The sequence below is a fragment of the Ambystoma mexicanum genome, chromosome 11, assembly GCF_040938575.1.
Source record: "Ambystoma mexicanum isolate Mex_15411 chromosome 11, UKY_AmexF1_1, whole genome shotgun sequence".
Lineage (NCBI taxonomy): Eukaryota > Metazoa > Chordata > Amphibia > Caudata > Ambystomatidae > Ambystoma > Ambystoma mexicanum.
In genome coordinates this window covers 1,460,168,899-1,460,188,326 of record NC_090934.1, presented here as the reverse complement: position 1 = coordinate 1,460,188,326, position 19,428 = coordinate 1,460,168,899, and the positions used below count along the sequence as shown (strand labels likewise).

General features: G+C 46.4%; 1 protein-coding gene across 1 annotated transcript in view; it reads left to right on the top strand.

Annotated features, from left to right (window-relative positions):
• The window catches only part of C11H15orf61 (chromosome 11 C15orf61 homolog), a 150,030-nt gene extending 133,218 nt beyond the window's left edge, over window positions 1-16,812 (top strand). The window contains exon 5 of the mRNA XM_069625130.1: window positions 16,500-16,812. Coding sequence (XP_069481231.1) covers window positions 16,500-16,796 — 297 coding nt within the window. The 3' untranslated portion in view covers window positions 16,797-16,812. The remainder of the gene's footprint in view (window positions 1-16,499) is intronic.
• The last annotated feature ends 2,616 nt before the right edge of the window (window positions 16,813-19,428 follow it).

Below are 19,428 nucleotides of genomic sequence, written 5' to 3'. Positions count from 1 at the left end.
CTTCATTATTCCTCGTGAATACCGACTCGTACTCGATGGCTTCCTCATCCCAACCGACTCCACGGTCCGGCTTCAAAAAATGTTGATACTGTGGAAAGAAAACGTTGTTGATGGATCCTCGCAGGATCTGTTTGTGGGGCCTGGGAGTCGAGCACCATTGTTCGGAGTGCGAGGACTGCATGTCCATGACGGCAAAAGCCTTGAAGGAGCGTAAGGGAAAGCTCGAGAGAGGTAAGGCAGTTAAAACTTCTTCAAAAGTTAACTCGCGGAGTCGAGACATTCGTCTCCTCGCCATCACAAAAGACATTCTCGTTCTAGATCTCAAAGCAGTTCCCATAACTCTTTGAGATCTAAGCATTCAAAAAAGAGACGTCGAAGATCCCCTTCCTCGTCTTCTTCCGTTTCCCCGAAAAGGGTCTCCTGCCCCACAAAACATAGCTCTCAGGCTGAGTGGGAGGAATTCAGGAAAAAGATGCTTAGCGTCTTCGAGAAAGCAGCCTCGACCCCCTCGAAGACTGCTGAGGGTGATACCCGGGGTGAAAGACTCGAAAAATCAAAATGCTGCGAGTCGCAGCACCCGGCGAAAGAAGCTACTCGAGAGCGTCACGAACCCTCGAGTAAAGGCAAGGTTGCGTCTTCGACGCCGTCGTCAAAGATCCCTTCGACACATAGATCGGCATCTTTGTCGCCATTATCGAAGGGTTCTTCCGCGCACAGGTCAGTCGATTCGACGCCATCGACGCCGAGAAAGGACAAACCCACGGCCACCTCAAAGCCAGTGGCCATACCCAGAGCCTCGATCATGAGAATGTCGTCGACAACCTCGAGTAGAATTTCGATACTCTCGAGTTCCTCGAGGTCTCTACCAACCTTCTCGATGCCTTTTTCGATGGCCTTGAAGCCTTTAACGTCCGCGTCAATGACGTCGACGTTTTCTCAGCCAATTATGACGAATTTGGCCCCTTCTGCTCTGGAAATGGGATTTATACCATTTCCAAGATCTGATCATTCCAGAGCCTTAGCATCTATTTATGAGGAAGGGGAGAATTCGAATCAGGAGAGACCTTTTGAGTTGCAGGGATCTGCAACTCCTGTACCAGAGGAATTTAACTCTGAGGAAGGTAGGTTTAAAGACCTCCATGAATCCTTACATGAAGCAAGTGGGTTGGACACTTCCCCAGAAGTGGAATTTGCCAAACCAGACCCAGGGGAACATGCTGAAACCCCTTATAGAACCTTGATGGCAAGGATAATGGAGTTTATGGGGTGGTCTACACCTTCACCTGCTTTTCAGCAAGATGACCTCAGACATTTTGGTTAAAGGTCCACAGGAGGATCCTGTGGTGCCATTTCATGCGGCATTACAAAGGAAAATATTGGCAAACTGGGAAACCCCTGAAGTTATCCCGGCGGTTAACAAAAAATTATCAGCCAAGTATAGGGTGTCTACTGCTGACCCTGAATATTTATCCAAACACCCAACTCCGGAGAGTCTGGTTGTTCAGGCAGCAACTTCTTCAGGTAGTAAATCAGCTTACCCTACTGTTCCACAGGACAGGGATGACAAGAGATAAGATTCTATGGCCAAAAAAGTCTTTGCTGCATGTAGCATGGCGTTGAAATCCATCAATGCTACTTGTACGCTCGCAAGGTCAGCCACACACTTTGGGAGTTTGCTTCATCAGCGGCTGACTGCCTCTCGGAGGGAGAGGAAAGGGAAGCGTTTCTCAACATCATTAAGGATGGTAAGGACGCAATGTGCGAATCCCTTCAGACTGGCATTGATTCTGCTGACAGCATCAGCAGGGCCATGGCGGCAAGTACATCAACCCGGAGATTTGCTTGGTTGCGAAAGTCTGGTTTTGCTCCAGATGTGCAAAGCAGACTCTTGAATATGCCCTTTGACGGCTCTTCTTTGTTTGGTAAGAAGGCGGATGACAGTTTAGAAAAGCTTCAAACATCAAAGGCAGCAGCAAAATCCCAGGGAGCTGCAATCCGTCAGACACCATATCGCCCCTCAGGAACCTCTTGGAGAGGTAAGTCCTTTCGCTTCTATTCCGCATTCGGAAGAGGCAGAGGACAGCTGGTTCAAAGGGGTCCGAAAAAATTCACCCGAGGTGGACGGGTTAAAAATACAAAAGCCGCAGCAGGTACCTCTTTACCCTAGGCATCAGCCGCCTCCAAACCGCTCTGAGGACTCTCCTCACAAGACACCAGTAGGGGGCAGGTTAACTCAACATCTGACGGAATGGCAGGCTATTACGTCAGATGCTTGGGCATTGGAGACAGTTGCCCAAGGTTACTGCCTGCCTTTTCTACGCATCCCTCAGTCATCCACCGGGGAACAGCTCTCTGAAAATTCCAGATCCGCTCCTCTTGCAGGAAATTCTAGACCTGCTAGAGAAAGGTGCCATAGAACTGGTACCTGTAGCGGAGAGGAACAAGGGCTGGTACTCCCCCCTACTTTCTCATCCCGAAGAAAGACAGAGGACTGAGACCTATCTTGGACTTATGAGAATTGAACAAGTTCCTCAGGAAGGACAAGTTCAAGATGGTAACTCACTCTCAGATCCTTCAGGCCCTCCAGTTCCAGGACTGGCTGGTATCTCTGGACCTCCAGGATGCTTATTTCCATGTGCCAATCCATCTCAAACACAGGAAATACCTGAGGTTCGCAATTGGCGGCTCTCATTATCAATTTAGAGTTCTGCCATTTGGGCTGACCTCCGCCCGAGGGTCTTCACCAAGTTAATGTCGGTAGTGGCGGCAAGTCTAAGGAAGGGAAGGATTCACGTCTACCCCTACCTGGACGATTGGCTGATAAGGGCTGTATCTTTGGAACAAGCTCAGATCCAGCTAGATTATGTCTGCCACTTCCTTCACGAACTGGGCTTCTCCCTCAATTTATAGAAGTCACAGATGATACCATCACAGAGGCTCCAGTTCATCGGAGTGGTCCTGGATACTTCTCTGGGAAAAGCTTCGCCACCAGAGGTGAGGGCTCAAGATATTCTGCAGATGGTCACCAAGTTTCAAAATGCCCAACATCTCCCAGCCTTCGACTTTTTGAGGTTGCTAGGCCTCATGGCATCCTGCATCTTCCTTGTGCCAGAGGCTCACCTGAGAATGAGATCTCTCCAGTGGGCACTAAGAACCCAGTGGTCGCAGTTCTCAGGAAAAATGACAGATCTCCTTCGGATTCCGGACAAGGTAGCCCGAGACCTCCAATGGTGGGCTTATCGAGAGAACATTTTGAAAGGAGAACTGTTTTGGCATCCATGGCCGGAGATAACAGTAGTCACGGACGCCTCACTCACGGGGTGGGGAGCCCATGCCAACGACTTGACCATCAGCGGTCGTTGGTCTCCATCGGAGTCCAGACTACACATCAACCTATTGGAGCTGAGAGCGATCAGACTAGTGCTGAAAGCTTTCCTACCATCAGTACAGGGAAAAAATGTCCTGATAATGACGGACAACACAGTGGCCATGCACTACCTCAACAAAAGAGGAGGCATGGGATCATTGCCACTGTGCAGAGAGGCAATGCAGCTCTGGTTTTGGGCAATTCAAGAAGGAATCTCTCTATCGACAGTTCACCTAGCCGGAGAGAAGAACTTGACGGCGGACGCTCTGAGCAGGCAGGGCACAGTCTCCCACGAGTGGGAACTAGCTTAGGAAATCCTTCAGGAGATCGTCGCCCTTTTGGGAACCCCTCAAGTGGATCTGTTTGCCACCAGTACCAACAGGAAGTGCAGTTTGTTTTGTTCAAGGGAATTTCCCCCAAGATGAGCTCTAGGGGATGCGTTCGTAGTGGACTGGGAATTTCCACTCCTGTACGTGTTTCCACCAGTCCCTGTCATTCCTCAAATGATCAGGAGGTTGAGAAGATTCCGGAGGACCATGATCCTAATTGCCCCAGACTGGGCCAGGAGAACGTGGTACCCGGACATTCTGGACATGTCCATCTGCCCTCCAATTCACCTTCCACTCAAGGAGAATCTTCTCTCACAGAAGGGAGGTCAGGTTCTCCATCCAGACATCAGAACCCACAACCTTCACGCTTGGCTTCTGAAAGGTTGAGATACAAGGATTGAAACCTCCCTGATGATGTTATGGAGGTGCTGCTTTCGGCCAGAAGGCCAGCAACACAGTCTTTATACTGCTGCCGTTGGAACAAATTTTTCAGCTGGTGTAGAGAACAGAATATCGACCCCTTTTCATGTGGTACACCAACGGTGTTATCCTTTCTACTATTTGGCAAATTCAGGCCTTCAAGTTGGCACTATCAAGGGCTATCTCACAGCGCTATTGATCTTCAAGTGTACTGCAGAGGAGCCATCGTATTTCAAATTACCCTTAGTAATACAATTTCTAAAGGGATTAACTAATGTCTATCCTCCAAGACCATTCCAACTTCCCTTATGGGACTTAAATTTAGTCTTAAATTTCCTGATGGGTACTCCTTTCGAACCACTCCTTGTTCGCTAAGATTTCTCACCCTTAAAACTGTCTTATTAGTGGCACTAACATCTGCTAGAAGGGTGAGCGAATTACAAGCTCTATCTTGTAAACCCCCTCATACAATTTTTCATAAAGACAAAGTTGTCCTACAGGTGAAGCCAAATTTCCTCCCAAAGGTGGTTTCTAAATTCCACATCACTCAGAAAATTACATTACCTTCATTCTATCCTCCTCCCCATCCGGGGAAAGAGGAAGAAAGGCTACACAGGTTAGTCCCAAGGCGGGCTTTAAGCTTTTACATCAGCAGACTTGCTAGGATTAGGCAAGCAGACCAACTGTTCGTAGGTTACTCAGGGCACAAATTGGGACTACTGATAACAATACAGACCATTTCCAGATGGATTATTTTGGCCATTCTGGAATGTTACAAACTAGCAGGGAAAGAGTCTCCTCAAAATCTAAGGGCTCATTCAACCAGGGGTATCGCAGCCTCTTCGGCCCTCCAAAGAGGGGTTCCGGTTCGAGATATATGTGCGGCTGCCACATGGTTGTCCGCACATACCTTCACAAGATTTTACAACCTGGATTCCTCCTCTAGTCAAGAGACTAGGTTTGGCAAAGCAGTATTACATTCTTTTCATTCCTAAAAGGAAACATGGCGTTTTTACTCCCACCTCCAATTACACAACACTGCTATGGGAATCTATCAAAGATAAGGAATACGTCGGAGGACACAATCCCTTCGAAGAACACGTTACTTCTTACTTGGTAACTTTCTTTCGATGGGATGTTCCTCCAACGTATTCCTTATCGCCCCTCCCATCCATCCCTGCAGTAATACTTCCCTTGTGGTTGCAGCTTACGCTCCTTCAAAGTCAATAACCAATTCAGGCATGACTTCTCTTATGCTACAAAACGGAACTGAGCAACGGACGCTGCGCGTGGCTATTTATGGGCATGGTGATGTTGGCACCGATACGGTGGCTGTCGAGGGACACCAACTCGACGGACGTCGATGCGCAGCGCCCTCTGCTGAAAAAATTTCCGAGGCCAGCAAACTGGAGACGATTTATCAAAGATGAGGAATACATCGGAGGAACATCCCATCGAAAGAACGTTACCAGGTAAGAAGTAACTTGTTCATCTCATTTCCATTAGCTACACTTGATTCATGCTAAATTGCCACATTATGTCAACCCCGCTTTCACCCCAGCCACCAATAGGGCGTGTGCAATTCAAACTTCTCTTTCCTTGTGGGACCCTTATCAACTACCCTAACACAGGCGGTGCTAAGACATCTCTTTGCAACTGCTCCATCACAAATCCCACCACCATCTCCTGACACTGCTCACTAGTCTATGCGCAGCATGTGATTCTAAGCAGATTCACAAGCATCAGAAGGCATGCATTACTCACTCTAGTCGTATTTCTGATGATTGAATCTGCTTAGATTCACGTGCGCCCACCCTTCCTCCCCTCTTGGAGTAGGACATAGACACCTTATTTTCTTCTGTACACACAGACACTCATTTTGTAAGTCTCCCTCACGGCAGAACAAAAACAACCGGTGGGACCTCGACGTGTGAAGGATTTTGGGTACACTACACGTCACGTTAGGGATAGGGTTACAGTCGCGCCCATCGGCGTCCCTTTTCGATCTTCGAAAGAAAGATGCAATACTCTGCGATTACCACTAGATGTCAGACTTTATGCACAGGATGTGAATCTAAGCAGATACAATCATCAGAAATACGATCACAGTCAGTAATGTATGCCTTATTGTACAATCGTCCGGGGAGGGATTAGATGACCCTGTAGAGTCAAACTAACCTCAGTCTCACCGAACCACACAAGTTGATACAATATGTACATTTTTGCAACAGTTAAAACACTACAATATATTTTATTGCAATCCATCCTCGAGAGCTCTTCCCAGCTACAAGCACGGGAGCGCTGGGAGCGTCTGCGAGATTGTAACCCTTTCCACTGATGTTACTACCAATTCCTCTGATGTAGGCTACCTTGTTTGTTGGACATCTTTATTTAGTCAGACACAACGGTCTGCACTTAGAGGCACACCACTCTAGTTGCACAAACCAAGCCAGCTAATTGCCTTGGTGAAGGACTAATAGCCCGATTTACATTGGTATTGTTAGCGCACTGGCACTGGCCACCTTAAAATGGCCACACTGGTTTTATAGAAATATAGAGTGTGTTTCTGACTCCACCATGGTTTTGTGTTTTTCTTATGAATAGAAAGTATTTAATGTAATCCCAGCTACACTTTAACTCAGTGTAATTCTAGCGACAACGCTAGACCAAGGGTGTGCAGCCCTCCCCACTGGCTTTTCTAGCCAAGGTCGTCCACAGTTCTGCCATTACAATCCACCCCCCACATGTGATTGGTTGAAACCTATACAAAGAAATCCAATCTTTCTCCAATCCCCCCCATTCCTATTGGTCGCAGTTATCTTAATCACCATCTTCAACTCAAGTGTACAACACACTACTTTCTGGGATTTGTTTGTGGTAGGTCGTGACATCATCACATGGTTACACATTCATAATTTATTACAAGTCACTGCTGGTCTGAGTCCTCTAACCCTAAACATAATTGCACATGGTTTTCACAAATACTTCAAACAATCATGAGGAGAGGCAGAATAAACAGGTTCCCTTTGGTAACCGTCTCACCCACCCCCACCTGACGGGTTTCTCCGGAACATTTTAATCTTAACGACTACCAATTCAGCACGCATGGCACATCCTGTGAAAAAAATAAACCCCCATGAGTATCGGTCACTCTGGCCTCAAGCGTCCCTTCACCCCGTGTTTATTGTTGGTCAAAAGCAAATGTTCGGATCCCTCTGCAAGCTCCCATGTACTTAAGAGATTCCATCTACCTTCTGAAAAACTATAAGGCCGTAAATCCCTGGCCAGGTTGTTAGCTGACCATCTCCTCAGTTAATCATAACCCCTCCTTTGGTCTCCAACCTTGCAGAACTGCATTTTCCCAGCTACTGAAAATTCACATTGCGACTGCAGAGTTTAATAAAGTTATAAAAGCCTACTACGTGTAGATGTATAAATTCCCTCTTTATGTGTATCAGTGTGCATGCATGTTTAATAAATATTGTCTCTTGTTTACAGTGGGGGTTTCATGCCATGTTCCCTTCCTCATATGCGCATTATGAAGCTGCTCGTCACCCAGCTTCTGGGCACTTCGTCGCACACCATACCTCCATCGTGTTTATATTTCATTTGATGGTGTTGGCACTTATCTTGCGACGTGTGTGCAAATCTAACATGAATCCACTTTGACCATAAAGTAACACTTACAGTAAAACATCCCATTCACATTCACTGAATACATACAAAATTGCAACATCGCGCCAACTTTGCCGTACCCCAATCACAAATAGGGTGCATGCAACGTGAACCTCTCTCCATCATTGGGAACTTTCCTGACCACCCCAACACGCCCTACCAGCCCGCGAGAGGGAGACTCAACGATACGAAGGTGAATCTATCTAGAAAAGGTTGAGTAAAGTGAAAAAGACTGAGCTTGTGACACCCAGAGAGTATTGTGACGATTCACAAGGTGTCCTCACTTCTCCCCAAAGGGGAGCCCTTTCCATGATGCCAGAGAGATGTGGCCGCTACCCAATAATCCCCCTATGGGTGGTTTAATGCAGGAGGACCTCATGGGGAGGGACTCCCCCTCTGGAGACAAGAACGATCACCTGGGGTACAGCCCTTTGAATGTTGTCACTCCCCAACATTCCCTAGCCCTTCCCACTGTTCAGAACCACTTTAGTGAAAGTGAATCCATGTACTGTTGCCACTATTCTTAGCAGAGAGACTAATAACAGTTGGAAAATGCTCACCCTCAGCAGCCAATTGGTTTAAATCCTTCTTTGGACCCAGAATGGCTGCAATGGCAAAAGGACATTTCTCTTCACGAAAATCCTTGCTAGTATGTGGTGTTCCTCAGGGGTCATGTTTGTCCCTCCTGGTTTTTAATATTTTTTCAAAGCTTTTGTTTGACATGCTGCTGACACTTGGTGTCCGGTTTACCAACTATGCCGACAACACCCAATTGGTCTTTGAGCTGTCAGGAATATATGAAAATGATGCTCAAAGAGTCAAGCAGGTGTTTCGCGCAATTCAAAAATGGATGGCGACAAATTCATTAGCGTTAAATGAAAAAAAAACAGAATTACTCATAGTTGGAACCCCCAAAAGCTAAAAAAAAAAAACAAGATGATTGATACACAAGTTTGAACATTTAATAATAACAGCATCTTGGTATCAGATCATGTAAAAACTCTTGGGGTCTTCATGGACTCACATCAATCTTTTAAGAGGCATACCTCGTATTTAAAATCTGCAAGTGCATTTTACTTTAATCTATTGTGGCAAATTTGCCCATATTTGACAGAGAAAAATCTAGCTATGATTACTGGTGCCATAATATGTTCTAAACTAGACTATTGTAATAGTCTTGATGGGTACCTCTAAGACTGACATTAACAAAATGCAAACAATACAGAATGGAGCTGTCCGGCCCGTTTTTGGTCTAAGTCGACGCTCCAAGATCTCATCTGCAAGGAGGAAGCTACTTTGGCTCCCGGTTGAACAGAGGATTAAATCTAAAGGTGCAGTTATGGTATACAAATGCTTAGTAGTAAATGCACCAAACTATCTAGTTGGTAAGACAAAAAAAAGCACCAATCAGAAGAAATCTAAGTTCAAACAGAAATCAAGCTTTGCATCAGCCACGACCAATTTTTGGGCACCTATGATCTGGAATTCCCTCCTGCCTGACCTTAAGAACAGTGCATCTATCATCATATTTAAGAAACAACTTAAGACTTGGCTGTTCGACGAAGGGGCAGTTTAGTTAGCTTTTAATTTTATCTTCCTTCAGAATATCAGAACCCTGCTGTGGTGGTGTTTTTATGTATTTTCGTCTCTGTCCTTGTGAGCATTCTGAAGCCTGTGGGTGAACAGCGCTATATAAAAGTAAATATAGATAGACATACCGGAAATTAACCTAAAGCCAAAAGTACAAGGACAAAGAAGAACAGAGGAGACATGAAGATCATTGACTGTGCTTGTATTGGTACAAAGTGGCCCTGAGGAGGCATAAGGAGTTAGTTGTTAACAAAGAAAAGGGACTTTTACAATCCACACGGGAGGAACTTGATACAATGTATAAAAAGAAACATGGGACTATCAAATGTGTCACGCGCTGCCGTGTTGAACCCTGCTGGGTCTGGCAGCAGGTGTGAAGATGAACCAGCGCGAGTGATCCAGGTCCTGTCGAATGACTGGAGGGAAGAGGATGCAGGTGAAGTGCCATGGGAATCTTTCACCTGTTCTGCAAGAGCAAACCCCGGCAGCAGACCAAGCAAGGGAGCGGAGCCACGGAAACGACGAAAGAAGTAACGCGCAGCCAACAGAGCCATGGAAGTGAACCAGCAGAGATGGAGAGAGGACCAGGTAACAGGAGACTTGAAGGGGATGCAAGGGTAGAAGGGAGGCTGGTTCACAAAACTCTCTCTCACCTCAGTAGTGGGACGCCCACTACTTGGTATAACCAGAGATGGGCCTGGGACCCAAAAGCAGATACTGAGAGCGTAAGAGGAAATCTTCCTTGTCACAGTGGGAAAGAGAAAACAAACCACTGACCACTACAGAAAGGTCTGGGACCCGAAAGCAGATGCTGAGCGCATTAGAGGAAATCTTCCTTGTCAAAGTGAGAAAGAGAGAACCCGCTGACCACCAGAGAAGTGTCTGGATTCGGAAGCTGATACTGAGCGCATTAGAGGAAATCTTACTTCTCACAGTGGGAGAGAACCAATGACCGCCAGAGAAGGGTCTGGGACCCCAACAAGATTTGGGACTTTGCTAACAACAAACCAGAATGGCAAAGTGTACATCAAGCTGAAAGCGAGGAGACAGAACGGTGCCAAACAATGGCAGGAGAAGGGAGTCATTCTCCTGGTACCGAACGAGGAGTTGTACTGGAGACGCCAGCCATTGCCCCTGGCCTTGTGAACTGCGGCAAGCAATAACAGGAGAAGGGAGGCCTTCTCCTTGTCCCACCGGGAGTTGTGCTGGAAACGGCAGTCATTCCTTCTGCTTTATTGGAAACTGTACAGAGCTACACCAGGAGAAAGGAGTTCTTTCTCCTGGAGGCAAATCTTGTACAAGGGCTGTGTGAAACCCACAAGCCAGTGGGAAGGAGGCATTCCCCAGGCATATTCATTGCAGGAGAACATTCTTTTGGACACTATCCAGGTAACAGGAGAAAAGAGCCATTCCCCTGAAGACTGAACTTTGTTAGTTCACCCTTTAGGTATAGTATGAGGGATAGAAGTAGGTTGTGACACAGGACGGTGGAGTTTTGATTGACATTCTGACAGAACCTTTAGTATTAGTTTTGAGACAGGGAAACCCCTCCTAGAGATGGGGATAGATAGGTTGTTGATACTGAAAGTTAAAGTATATAACCACCACCATACCACCTTTGCGTCCGCTTCCTTCTTCGACACCCATAATTGAAACCAAGAGAAAGTGTGGTGGTGGCATGACCTGTGGTGGGTGGACTGGGTTTATCTGGGAATGACGCTGAAACCTCCAGCACTAGCCTACTGTGGAGCTGCGTAGGCGATTACATGAGAAACAGCCAGAAGTGCGAACAGTACGCTACCTGGAAGGGCTCGGCGGTTGGGTCAGCACCAGTAACAGAACGGGAGAAAGTCTGGAAGGCAGCTGCGCAATATGTAAGTGAAAGCCAAGGACCATACAAAAGAGACTTACTTTGAACCCTTGGCTGGTGCTAAAACATTTGCCACCAAACATCAAGAAGATTAACTCCCAGACCCAGGGGTCTTTGAGAGTATCATTGGCGAGAACAGTATTCTCCTGGTGTACAGCCTGAAAACGAAAAAGAGGTTGTCTTCCTTTAATTTTCGTCAACACCGATCCTGACAAGCGTCAATGCCCCTTTGAACCCAATGCACACGTCTTTCCTAAAAGAGATGGAAGAGAAGTCTTTGTTCCAGCTCGGTACGAGAGATACTGGCCTCAGGAGACCAACGAGCAAGCAACAAGCCTCTTCCTCGTCCCAGTTGGGCATGGTAGAGAAAGTAGAGAGGCAAGGCAACCCTTGGGGGGAACTACAAGATTTATTTAAGAAGTTGAAGATAAGATATTCTGGAAGAGGCTTACAAAGAATTGGGGAGCACGCTAGAAGAAGGGGGTCATTTAAACTAGCCACATCTAGAAATCAAGGAACTTTGTTTCTTTTGTTGTGAACTTTGGAACCTCTTTGGAATCTTGAAACATTTCCTGAGCTTGAGAACGCTGCACCTTGAGAGACTCATACCCAGGAGAAGGGAGTCATTCCCCAGGGTTTTAGTAAGAACTCTTTTTATTATATTGGCATTTGTGTTACGTGGTAGGGATCTTTGATTTGTACTACACAAACTTTGTGACTAGCTGAGTTTTAGTTTGTTTAAGGTAGGGAACCACCTCTAGTTAGGGATAGGTAGGTTTGTATATCCTATAAATAAAAGTCTTTAACAATAATGTAACACTATTTGGTCAGACCCCTCATTCCATGCCGCCACAGCAGACTGTGCTCGAAAACCTTGTCAGCTTATAATGATTTAGTACCATCCAGCTATAATTTTGGTTCCAATGGTTTGCAATCTTCCATAAGTATGTAGGAAAGGGGAAGGGACACAAGAGTAAGAAAGTTACTCCCAATAGTGGCTAACGTATTCCTAGTCCCCTTTCCACTATATGCCCACCCGCCTTCCGCACTAAAAAGATCCTTAACTGCTAATACATCACTTACCTTGGCGATCGTAAATAAAAGGACTGAAGGGTGAGGCTCGGGTGGGGCTCAGGAAGGCAGGCTTTTGTCGCACATGCGCCAGCCCTCACATAAACACAAAAATAGATAATGTTGTTGAGTGGTCTGGTCCTGTCCCAAATGGTGGCGGTCCCATAAGCATGAAGGAAAGGGGATTCTGCACTGAGCATGTAGTCACTATAGTAACTTTTTATTGTTTGTCTCTTCTTCTGGTAGTCCACCTTCGCCTCTTGATGTTACCCTATTTACCTCATCTCTACCACCCAATATTACCTCCAACCCTCATGCTCCTCTTTATCTCCTCTGGGTAATTACCTTCTGTGCATGATGTTACACATCCAACCTTCTCTGTGCCGCCCTATCTACCACCTCCACCTTGTGATATTTCGTTTTTTACCTCCTTGGTGTCACTCTTGCTCCCTGAAGGGTTACCTCTTGGTGTCACCTTCAGTCTCAGATGTTATCACCTCCTTCTTCTCCTTGTGTTTCACCGTGCCCTCCTTTAACCTGAATCTCACCACCACCTTTTGACTTTCACTCCCTTCTCATCATATTACATACTCCTCATACAAAAGCATTGTCCTGATATTTTCAGCTCCTCCTGCAACAGCCCTTCTGATGTTACTATCCCGTCGGTCACCCCTTAATTCTCACAACCTCCTCCTCCTCCTCCTCCTCCCCTCTCTCTCTCTCGCTCGTTACCACATCCTCCTTTACTCCCCTAGCTCTCACCAACTCCTGTTCTCCACTGCAACCACTTCTCCACTTTCTTGCATCTCTCTGGCTTCTACATCCTCCAATGTTCTCCAGCCACTGCTAAATTCTAACCCCCTGCTCTTTGAACTCACACTGGCCGACTGGTGGCTCTAGCTTGTATACTCTTCCCCTTACTGCTTGGGGGGACCCTTAATGAGGGTCTGCATCTGTGGACTGTAATTGGGACAATGCAGTGATTGGTTGCTGTGTATCAGTGCACCTGGGGCTCCTTTGGGGTTAGGAGGGCCTACACAGCCTTTAACTCGCCTGTCTGCCATCTTGGAATTGACTCTCTTCCCTAACCCTCTATTTTGCTGTCGGTGCTGAACTTAGTTCTTCTAAAAGGAATGCCACGTATGATGAATGCCACGTATGATGAATGCCACGTATGATTCGCATACTGGGAAACATTTGGTCAGTTGTTAGAACTTTGTATGTGAAATATCGCTCTGCATTGTGAAATAGCAACCTTTTATTGCTTGTGTGAGAATATTCTGTCGGGTACCAGTGCTTTTGTAGCTTTATTTCCCATGTCATACATGCCGCAGACAGGCACACTTGTATTTGCTGGACTCTGGAGTTCACTGTGTCTTGCTCTATCTCTGTGAGATTACTTCCCTGGTGTTGCTAGTGAACGTGTAACTATCTAAACGCACGCTACCAATGTCAGGTGAAAGGAATAGCTTGCTGTCAAAGCGCAACGTTTCATTTTAGAGCTTTGGGTCTGCCGAGAGAAGGCTTCAGAAACTCTTACTTGGGGTGGGAAGTTTGCTGCCACTTCCCCGCATGGTCTTCTTAGGGTTTTGGAGCAGGTCAAGGCTTTTAGGCCTAGCTTGCCCCAACTCGCTGGTATAGTTGGGAGGAGAGTCAAAGCTCCCAGGATTGGCCTGCAGTCAAGCAGTATAATTGTCCCCTGCTATTTGATGAGTAACAAGGGATGGTGACCAGGGAATAGTCCCCATTTTACCCCCGGGCCAATATCCAGTGACTTGGGGTTGCATCCAGCCCCATGAGTTACGCCTTTGGTGGGCCCCAAAACCAGGCACGGACTTAATCCAGGACTCATGAAATCCCTCTAAAATATGCAAGTACCTGAGTAATCCAAACCCAGGATTCCACCAGATGTAGAATAGTCTGCAGTTTAGGAGTCTCTTCAAGAGCAGAGTGACAAGCAGGAAGGAAAACATGAGCACCTCTGCTGGAAATTCTGGGATAAGGAAAAATAAGTCAGGTGGTATTAAATTGCGAAACAACCCAGATGACCAATTGGAAGTGAGAGGAACCAAACACATGCCCCATGTAGTAGACATCTTAGCCGGGCCAGTTTTATTGAAGCCTCATATTAGTAGGCTGCAACTGGTCAACATAACACACGCAACAAATTTGCCACATCTCAATTTCAAACAATGTATACAATTCTATAGTGGGACTATAACATCTGAGTCATGGTATTTTGATTTTAGTGGCATTTTTGCCAGTGGTAAAGTACTTTGGGACACTAAGCTATTTCTACACTGTATCATGTTTGGCAGAGAGAGCTTTCTTGCAAGAGGATAACACTTTTGCTGTAAGGACGTGTTCCGTGAAATCTCTTACCCAGTGTTGGACAGTGCCGTCCTCCTGCTCACCACAAGTAACCACAGCAAATTTGTTGTGGTGATCATATCAACGCAAAGTAATTTCCCAGAATGGTAGACCCCAGCAGTGCGCTTGCACATGTTGTCCTTTAATTTATTTGTATTTAGCCTTCAAGGAAGTCTTATAAGCACAAAGAGGATTGGGCTGCTGTAGTCTCCAATCCAGTGTCACGTACATCATGATGGTTCTGTATGGTACCTTAAGACTTGCAGGGCGAGGAGCATTCATGCCTCGCAATCCAGCTTGATAAGTACAGATGGGCGACCCGAAAGCCACAATGCCACTTTTGGAACAAACACAAAAGTATGCAGGTGAGCCAGGAGCCCAGGGGCGAAACCATTCACGTTACCAAACCAGCAGAGTACAGGACAGGACATAAGCAACCATGCAGGCAAATTAGTAGGAAGAGTTGCGATGCAACGTCCTTCCTGCCCAGCTTACTAAAATACAGCTGAATAACCACCTATTATATTACAAAAAAAAGTTGTAAAAAGCAATATTTGCTTGAGAAGCTGCCTAGCCATTTAACTACTAAGGAAACGGCATGCAAATCGAGAGACACATTGGAACTTTGAACCCACGTGTAATGTCAGGAACTAGATTGTAGTTGTCATTTCACATCCCACCTACCATAGTTCCCAGCGTAGCTCTTTGTGGACTAGTGTAATCAACCCAGCGAGCAGTTGTGAGACTGGAACTCCCACCCCACACCCATGTCCGGCAAACACCAGGCTGCTTCCAAACTCAGCTGCCAGCCTTGATGACCCTAGTACTATACAAAGGCTTAGGTACATCTTGAGGGTTAGGTTTTGTAGCCTCAGACCAGAAGCCTGCATTCTTTGGCTCTCCAGATGTATTTGACTGCAACTCCCATCAGTGGTGGTCAGCAAAGTCAATGGTTAATGATCGTGGGGGGTCATAGTCCAAAACATCTGGGGAGCCAATGGTTGCAGAACCATGCCGTAGAGTAGTCTCATGTAAATCATTAGGGTCAGATTTTGCTACCTCAGAGAAAGTTTTGTGTACAGCCTGGCTGCTACTTTCTACAGCCTGAAATAGAATCGCAGGTTCGTTATGAAGGTTGTGTGTAGCCTCAGACATCAGAGGGTGTTGGGTATTATAGCTTTGTATAATTCTCATCCAGCGGTTTACACTTGTTTGAGAGGTACATTATCTGCAGTTTCTAAAAATCTAGCATCTGTTCAGTACCTCCCTTGGGTGGTGGGAGAGAGTCCACATTCTGTGTGAGAGGAGTGGGAGCCACCGATTAGGTGGTAAGGTTCGTTTTACAGGCAAGACGGGTCGGTAGCTGGAGTTCTGCCACAAGAATGGGTTTTCTAGCACCGGGATCTTGCTTGTTGTTCCTCTACCTCATCTTCGTCTCGCTACCAACCTAGATGTGGCCTTCCGTGTGGATGTATTCTTTAGTAGGGTCTGCCTATTAGCCAGATAAGCAGATGGTTTCATGCAGAAAGTTTTATGGACATTCCACCTGTCCTTGAAATCGATGCATTGAGTTCTCTGCAGCCCATAAAGGCTTCTAGGTCCATCTCGTGTAGAGCGAGTGAGCTGAAGTAGTAGAGGTGCATATCGCACTGTTCTAGATCTCTGCGGACCTTGGTGCAAGAGTCTCTATTCAAAGGACCTGTACAACCCTTGCGCAATGTGTTAACACTCTTTCATTGCATGATGTATGAGCTTATATCAGAAAGATGCCTGTGCATGTCATTAATATAGATCTCCATTTTTACAGGAATTCCAACGTTGCTGTATGGAATCGGGTCCTGGTTCTTTGCAAGAATCCCTGAGACTGTCCGCACCAGCGCTGGCTCCGTTACCATTTATTTTGCATACAAAGAGGATGAAGGGGCCATGTACTGAACTTCCATTGATTTGGGTCTACCCCCACCTTCCCACATTTGGAAGGTTTCTTGGACGTGTTGTTTTGGTGCTTAAAATATGCATTTTAACTTATTTGTGTTTAAATAAGCTGCCCTACACCAAAAAACAGTTATTCTCCGCCAACAAATTGTATTTATGTTTGAAATGAAGGAATATAATTGCGATACAGTGTACCTTGGCTCCTTTCCAGGCTCTGACCGATTCTGCTTTTCTCCTCCCATAGTTTCACGTATGTGCTTATTAGTGAAAAGTGATGGTGAAATAATAAGTGATTGGGTCTTGGAAACATATAGGTGCAGATTCTCAATAAAAGTGTGCACCTCAATGAAATGTGTAAAGGCGCAAAGATGCGCTTGCGCATTCCTTTGCACCTCATGAATCCACATAAACTAAATGAAAAAATGCACTTAGCTCATCAATGGGCAAAACCTAGGACAAAATAAGTACCAATAAAGAAGCTAAGAGGCTGGATCTAACGGGCTGCTCATCGTTTAACTATCCCCAAAAGTACTGCAAAAGAAGCAGCACCACGCCAAAAACATGCGCATCACATGTGCACAACTTACCACTGACAAAGCCACAATGCAGAAAGAAGCCCGTGAACACCTAGTGGCAACCTCAGGACCACAGGACACCCGAAAACCCCATCTAGTTCCATTCAGGCCCCTGACATAACGTTGTCAGGAACCTACACCGTTCCCGGTGGTCCGTGTGGTCCCGGTGGGTAAAGCACCTGTACTGTCATTCATTGTTACTTCCAAGATGGAAACAGCCTGTTCCAGCATTGCATACCGTGCGATGCAGTCTAGTTCATTTCCAAGATGGCAGCCTCCCGAGTTCAGCGACAGAGGAAGAAGAGCGAGGCGGATAAAAGACCTGCACAATGGTAAGCGCATGCGTCGCTTTTGTGTTCTTGGCACTGACGCTACCTAATCTGATATTCTTCCTTCATTGATACAGGGCCCGTGTCGCCAAGTTTCAGTGTGTCACTTCTTGTTTCATCTTACCTGCTTTTGGATCCCTCCAGTTTTCTCCCTCTTTTGGCCTCTCCTTCCTCTCTCTGTGCTTCCGCTACCTGCTGCTGCTACCATTCCAAAGTGGCTTCCTTGTCCAGAGAAACCCGTTCTCACCTGATCCATCCTCTGCTCCGGCGTCCGGGCAAACTGCAGATCTCCAGCTCAAAGGGTTTTTCTGCCACAAGAGGGTTTTTTACAGAAGCGGATTTCCTAGCAGATTCTCCTGATTTCCTTCTAACGACGACACGAAGATTTTTCTGGGGGGGGGGCAAGCACATTCTTGAGCAGCATCTTGGGCAATGAAGGTGGATGAGATGGTGACAAAGGATGCCGTGCTCCCAATTACACCCAGGATGAGTCCTACCCTACATGGCTGACCATGGGGCAACCCTATACAACCTACATGGTTAAAGGGCAAGTATCGCCACCAAATATGCCCTCTGGGCTGACCTCCCCAGCAGAGTGAATGCCCTGGGAGTGGCGCCCAGGTCCCAGGGCCGCAAAGAAAATCAAAAGTAGTGGACACATCAATTGGTGAATGAATGAAAAGCTGGTGGATCAATATGGCCATGCCAGTGGCACAGGTCGTGACTGAGCAGTTGGCAAGTCCCTCACCCCAGCGGCGATGGCAGTGGCATCAAGACCTGATGCAGCTGCACAAGAGAAAGGTCAGTATACCAATGTAAACGTGATGTACAGTCACGCCATAAAGGTGACCGAGAACCCTAACAGTCCTGTCATTGCCACACATCTGCACGCCTACAATGTCACTGCACATGCTAAACCCACTTCAAAGCCCTACTTCATATGAAATACCATATTTGCATGCATGCATAAAGTTCTAAATCCGGGCCATTGTAGCATCAGAGTGCCCAGGCCTGTCACTGGATTGGCATGCTATGCACTCGCCAGATGGTAGTCGGCTGAGGGAAAGGGAAAAAGTGCAGGGAAGGTACATATATAGGTTGCCATCCCTTGAGGGGAAGAAGAGCACCAGGCAATTTGAGGCTGAGGAGATAAAACTTGAGGTGAGCAAGCAGCAGTGCCAACTGTTCCCACAAATGGACCGGAACCAATGGAGGACCATGATCCAGAAATAAAGCCTGCACAAACGCACCCACCAACCCAGAACTAACCACACCTTGGCATGCTGTGAGGACGGTAAAAACCAATAGGCCCGTCAATGCCTATTACGTCACCTGGTAAGAAAAAATGTGTTTGCATCAGCACAGCGAGCATGCAACTTGCTGCCCTATAGCGCGCAATTTCACATTTGGACTTTTAAATTGATGCTGTTAAGTTTTACTTTGTATGGTTCTGTTCTTGCAAGTTCTGACTTCTGCTGTCAAGACCAATTCAGGGTATTGTATTTGTTGAGCCAGCTGTGCCATGATTTCATCTTCTCATGTGTGTGCTTGGCTAATGCTGAGGGGACCTTCCTTTGGGATAGGCACACAATTCCTCTATGCCTTCATTTTGGAAAGGCTTGTGTGGTTGCATTATACAGGTAAGACATTACTGAGGGCGTTTTTGAAAGGCTTTGCAGTGGCGCCATAACACATTTTACTGAATGTGCAGTAGTAAAATAATGGAAAATGGTATAGGCACTTTCTGTAAATGAGAACATTAAGATCCCGCCTGCAAAGCATATTGAGTATTTTAGAACCATGTATAGCACTGCACCATACATCGCCACCAATGCTGCCATCAACGAAGACATCCTGAAACAGCGTTTAGGACTGGAAATGCAATTTCTTCCGACCA